Source organism: Scomber scombrus, chromosome 19 (genome assembly GCF_963691925.1).
Source record: "Scomber scombrus chromosome 19, fScoSco1.1, whole genome shotgun sequence".
NCBI lineage: Eukaryota > Metazoa > Chordata > Actinopteri > Scombriformes > Scombridae > Scomber > Scomber scombrus.
Window position 1 is genome coordinate 15,207,271 of NC_084988.1, and position 6,693 is coordinate 15,213,963.

The following is a 6,693-nucleotide window of genomic DNA, read 5'->3' on the forward strand; positions in this document are numbered from 1 at the left end:
CATGATCTTTCCCTACCCGTGGCTAAACCTAACCAGACACTAATCATAGTGTTGTCATAAAATATTATTTGTTGTAGTCATTAGTGACTTTGCTGCTTCTCTTCGGTGTCCCGCACATGCTTGAAGCGTGGTCAAGAAAACAGTAGCAACTAGCAATGTAGTAGTGCCCCTTGCCTTATGAAAGTCGTAACAAACTTTTAAAGTAGGGTAAAGATGCAGCAACCGGATAACTTATTTCTTGCCTTAAATCGTCAGAAACAGATTTTGGTGGACTGCTAAGGTGAAACAACCGAAAGTTTACGTACTTTATGGAATGGAATCTTACTTATTCTGAAACACTATTGGCTCATGGAAATAGGAGCCTCAGGAGGGAGGTCTGCAGATGGACCCTTCTCAATCTAGCACCAACCAACCTCATGCAAATTGACTGGAGAAGACAGCAAAACAGTAAGTTTGGAGTTTCTCGGAAATGTGGTCTTATCATGACAATTAATAAAATATATATTTTTTAAATCCCACAATTTTACTGCAAAAAAAAATATAAAATCACATAAAACTTTGCATATTGCTTTGCAATTTTTGAGAAAAGCCTCTGCAAAATACAGCATTTTTGATCAAAACATCCACACAAAAAAACAAAAAACCTGTAAAATGCTGGAGGGACTATAGTGACACACAGCTCCTAATGAAATAGTGCAAATCGTGGCCATTTGTCTTCTACTATGTCTGTCCCCGATCACCACCATGCCCACGCTTTGCTGGGCTGCTGCCTCAGCAGCAGACAGAAGAGCAGCAGGAGAGGCAGACATCTGGAGCAGCAGGTGATGAATGACCTGCCTTGCTGTGAATGCTGGCTTAAAGCTACACCAGGTATATTGTAAACAAAGATGGAGCAGGGTAAAATGTGTCGTCATTTCATATTAACAAAAAACAAAAAACAAACAAAACAAAAAAAAGAAAGGAAAAGATCTTCAGACTGTCATAAAAACATATAGTGTAAAAATCTATATCTTATTTGCAGGTTAGTTTGTAGATGTACGTCATTTTGGACAACTGACTACTACAAATATACTCCGGTATCAGCTAATAATGTTTCACTGGATCGACTGGCTATTTGGTGCTTCAGCCGTAAAACTGAATAAAATAAACAAAATCTTCAAATTGAGATACCACAAGTACAAGCAAAATATGCGCTTCTTCCGGGAAGTATTCATAATGTAAAATGTACTTGCCTGTGCTCCCCTGAAGAGCCGTGAGCTCGATCAGTGCCACCTCATAGAACATTTTTTCAGCCTGGATGAACTGGAGGGCCTTCCCATCTGTTTATATGGGTGAAGGATCAGTCTCAGTTGTCAACAGGATTAGTCATTTGTTGAAGTTAAAAACAGCCTTATTCCTCATCTCAACATTGTTTTTTTGCTGTTTTCCCCCCCCCCACCCTTCTTGAAAATGACCACCACAGCCAAACAGAATGTGTCCAAAGTGGACTGATGATACTGAGGTTTGGATTTTCCAATACGGATTCCCAGAACTGGTGTCTGAGTCATTGTATTTGTGCTTGTTGAAAACAGAGCAACAGTGATGCAAAACAAATTTCCGATGCTGAGTCTTACTGTACAGTATCTGATAACACGTCATAGCAGTGTGTCATATTCCTATTCTAACGTTTGTTTTATTATCTCATGTTTTCATCGTTTGTACAGACTCCTTTTGATTGATCTGCATGCCAGTTTGTTTCCACGGAGTTGCTCTCTATTAAAAGCCTCCCTAAATATAGAGCATGCTCACTTTGTCAAAAGTATTCTTCGTACTGAGAGTCAGTCCCACTGTAAAATGACACCACTGATGCTTGTCAGGTAAATTTAAAGACCAAAGGGATGGAGAGTGCTTAAAATAAACACAGCCCTCCCCGTCTAAATGCCCTACTTAATGACAGAACTCTAATGTTTAAAAACTATAAATTCCAGCCTACGTTTTTGTCACAGTGGCCACACCACATGCCTATTATACTCAACCCATAACTTTCACATTGAGGTTGGAAAGATGAACAGTAGGTTTCCACTTTTATAGAACAGTTAAGCTTGGTGCTGAAAATCACATCAGCTGGTTTCCTTCATTTTGTCTCTAGGATAACAATGTTAGCACTGCACAGTATTGGAAGAATGCATCAGGCGAGCCACAGATTTGCTGGGAGACCCAAGACATATTTTCTCTACATATGATCATCAACTAAAGGAAGGGGTAGTTTTACAGATAAAACATCCTTTAAAATGTTTACAACTGATGAGTACCAAAAGATCACTGATGGTAAGGGATGAATGTTGAAAGCTGTTAGTGGACCATTATGGTTCCTGTCTTAAGGGCTGTGATATGTACATCTGAATAATTCAATATACTTTGCATAAAATGGAAGAGATAACATATGGAAAACTAGCATGGAAAAATCTCAACTACTACTACTACTACTACTACTACTAATAATAATAATACTCTGGGTTGATATTAAGAGAGCTAACACAGGATGGTTAGAAATGCATTATACTGTACTTGTCTCAGCTCCTGGGAGTCACCTGGCAGCAGGAGAATGAGGTGAGTATGAGGTGGACCATCTGGAAGGGAGGATTAGGGGAACGGCCATCATCAAAGGTCAGAGCACTACTTCTGCCAGCTATTTTTAGCCTGGCTGGACCACAATAACCCCACAACAGGAACCTCACACAATCCTCTCCGGGGAATGTGCTACACTATCTCCGTCTAACCACCCACAAACACATACACACACAACCTCTCCTGAACTGGTCATTGGGCCGTACTCCAAAACGCGACAAGAACTTGCAATAACACTGGCCCCTTCACAGGCACATCTGACTGCACGTGCCACACAACTCTGTGAAGGAGTGCACTCAAATAACCTTGTGAGGTAGACAAACAATGTAGGGATATGGGATTTCTTCTAGAATTAGACATCATGTCATATAAGAAGATTAAATGTGAGAAAGCTATATCTTGTCTTTGTTTACTTTTATGTCCACCTTTAATTAAAATAAAAGTCAATTTATCTGGGTCAGCATACTTTCCAAGAAACATGTATCAGTAAACACTCAGCAGCCAAAAGAGCTTTTGGCTCTGGACAAAGGTCACTTGTGGTTACTGCCAGCTCTGATAACAATACATCAAGCCTTAAACGGCACTGCCACTATCAACTGCACATAATATATTGTATTTGTCTGGAGTAAAGCCAGCTCAACAGCATGGAATCAGGATACTTTGAATATGTGTATTCAGCTTTTTTTTCCCTGATTATGGATTTTATTAGACCCATGAGACAACACAATCTCTTCCACTCCTCTTGGGGGTGGGGGGGCGGGGGGGGGGGGGGGGGGGGGGGAATTAAAGGGGATCTTTAGGGGGAGATCACAGGTCAAAATTATATGCCACATAGAAGTGGTATAAAGCTGGGGACCTGAAGATTAATTTGAGATGCACAGCTCAGCACTGTGTCAAGTTTTTCTTCTCATAAATCTGTAATAAACATCATGTTTTGGTTGGGTGTCTATTAAAATTTTGAAAATGTATAAAGACTTACAACATTATAATGGAAGTATATGATGGCCTTCCCGTGTTCAATGGTTGTAAAGTTTCATTAGGCTGTGATTATCCAAGAGATCATAATAGGTCATTTTATTTGTACACCGAGGTCCAGTTTCAAAAAATGTTGTCACTACAATGAAATTGCTACTGTGGGGACTAACATCATTACACAGGAATATACCTGGGCTCATTGAATGCAAAAGAATTTCAGATTTCCAGTAATATACAATTTACTCAGTTACAAAACTGTTTAGGGACCCCGGTATGCAGAAATATTCAAATAGACCATTATTAGAAAGGCCCTTTAAAAATGGCCATGCCAGTTCATTGCCAAAATGTAGCTTAACTCTGGCATGTTATTTAGCCCCCATCCTGACAAGCTAGTATGGTATGTTGGTACCAATGGAGGTCTTCTAGTTTCATATGATAACAGAATGAATCTTCACTCTAGCTTTTAGCATTTCAGGACGTCACCTCCAACTCTGGAAAAGTGATCGCCATTTTTTTTTACCATATTCAATAATGAAAATAATAAGTAAGTTAATAAGTAATATCCCTTTACATTACGAATACCAAAAATATTTTTAAAAGTCATTATTTCACCTGACCTACCAAAGCATGTATGATAGAGTTAACATTTTACAGTTGAATGTTACACTAAAAGTAAAACAATGTAACATGGTAACTCTATCATACATAAAATACCATTGTTGACCCGGGACGACACCATTACTATTGATGACACTATGTAATAATGCTGTATGTCAAAAGATTTAACCCTGTCATGCAAGATGACTCTTGAGTAGATATCTTTTCACGCGAGAGAGGCCTGCTGATGGCTATTGATGAAGTGAAGCTCAACAAATCGACCTATTTTGGAAAATGGACAGTGAGGGGTACAGCCTTGCTGAGGTAGATAACCTGAGCTGGCAAGCTAAGTGTAGGAGTGTCTCAGTAACAGGGAGAGGAGCCATGGAGGTAATATATCCTGAAACGTAACACCTCTCTATTATCTCTATGTCCTATACGGCTATAGTTTATAGAAGCAGTGAAGTGGTGATGCACAGTCTAGTCAGTGCAGATACAGGTTAATTAGTGCTCTCCCACTCTGTTGTGCTGAGATAAGAGCCTACAAATCCTCTTAAGAGACAGACACACAGCCAGAGCTGCACACAAAACGTATGGCATTCTAGGACAAATGTGTTATTATGAACTCGCCCAAAAGACATCCGCTCATCCCCCCTCGGTTTACAATGTTCTCTATAAAGGATCTACATCCTCCATTGTGCAGGAATTTGCCATGCCTCCCTCCACGGACATGTTCACGTTACAGAAATAGAATGCTAGTACTCCACTTAGGCTGCTTACTAACACTTATGGGACAGTGAAAGTAAAAGTACCTGATGTTAGAGACCAACTTTCTCCCGATTTTGCTAATAAAGGATACAATTCTTTTCAGTGATGAAGAGTTCTGCAATCTGTTAAAGTACAGAAAAAACAACCAAAGGACATGGTTAAGTGTTTCATTTCCAACATCATTCCCAGTTGTGTGTGAATGCATGATGTCATGAGTTGTCAAAACAAGTAATTCTGCTCCCCTTGGCGCACCGCTGGTCTGGTCAACATCGTGCCACACATTCCAAAGTTCTGGGGTAAAGGCTATGTTTTGACACCAGGGACATTCCTTCAGGCGCTACTAAACCAAATTAAAATTGTAACTCTGCCTTTGTAGGAAGGCCTTGTGCATGTAATCTGTTAATACTGGCATCACACTGCCAAAACATTAAATGGTAAAACATAGCCCACACACAATGGAAGAAACATTAAATGAGTACTATTTTAAACACTATGAGGTGTCTAATAATACTGTTAGTGTATATTACTGCTGCAGCCGACACCTCATCTATCTGTCCTACTGAGATGGAAATGATCCTGCATTGTCAACAAAGGCACACATGATGGAGTGTGCTGTTAAATTTGACATTGGTGTTAGTGATATCAAGGTTGAATGTTTCCTCTGTGCTGTGGTGTATAATTATTTATGATGCTCTAAAGGATAAGTGATACAAATGTGTCTACACAGCTATGTAAATACATGATGCAGCAGAGTTTGTGGATGCATGTAATGAATATGTACATGCATGTGTGTGAGACAAAGAAAAAAGGGGAAGAAAAGCACTGGTTGTGTGTGCGCGCGTCTGTGTGTGCTCTTCAGTCAGCTTTCTCACCTGGTGTAGGCAGTTGGGCAAAGAGGTGAAGCTCTGCACATGGGTCAGTCCCAACAGGCAGCTGAGGAAGCAGTGGAGGGCGGCCTGGTACTCCCCCTGCTGCTGGAGCTGCTGTCCCAGCTCAAACAGGCCCTCCCTCCCCCCGTTCAGCATCCCCAGTCCCAGCCAGAGCCAGCACTGCCTCCCATCAGAGCTCCACCGGCCGAGGACAGACGCTCCTCTCTTCGCCACTCCACTGAAGCACCACAGGTAGAAAGAGACAGCCACACACAGAGTGAAAGATTATTATTTTTTTGAACGCAGCTGCTCACATAAACAGAGACAAAAAGGTGCCAGAGGAGGAGTGAGCAGCACAGCTTTCTCTCAGTCTCGTCTGTGCACAGTAAGTCAAGGACAGGTGGTAAGGAGTAGGCTGAGGGAGCTCCGGCGACTCACACAGAAAAGATCCATTCCCCTCCCTCTTCCCAGGCTGCACCAGGAAAGGAGGACAGAGGAAGTCAAAGAGTATTTGCTGCTTGAGTGGCAGAGCTTTGGACCAATTGCTGCTCTGCTCAGGCACAGTAGCTCCGCCAGCATGTGCTAAGCACACTGGGTCTTTCTCCAATCCCTGAGAAGGGAAATTGCAATGTGGTATGTTTTGATGATGAAAGCAAATATAATAAGTACCTGTTCTGTGATGTATATCTAAAAGGTAGTATACAATAAGATTTACATTTTGCGCCAGATTGTCTTGCACATTATGTTTTACAGTGTGTGAGGGCATCATTTTAAGTCTTAGTGCCCCACTTATGATTTATAGATGAGAAGTGCATTGGAATTATGCACCAACAAGCAAACCAGAATAAATGCTGTGTGAGCATGTTTTACATTACCA

The 6,693-nt window shown here is 41.0% G+C and overlaps 1 protein-coding gene across 1 annotated transcript; it reads right to left on the reverse strand.

Annotated features, from left to right (window-relative positions):
• Window positions 1-1,094: 1,094 nt before the first annotated feature.
• LOC134001319 (consortin-like) lies at window positions 1,095-6,264 on the reverse strand. The gene is made up of 4 exons (XM_062440884.1): window positions 5,820-6,264; window positions 5,039-5,069; window positions 1,229-1,319; window positions 1,095-1,134 (listed from the first exon to the last, which is right to left on the reverse strand). Exons 1-4 carry the CDS (start codon window positions 5,970-5,972, stop codon window positions 1,095-1,097), a joined length of 315 nt encoding a protein of 104 aa, XP_062296868.1. The 5' UTR covers window positions 5,973-6,264.
• Window positions 6,265-6,693: the final 429 nt, after the last annotated feature.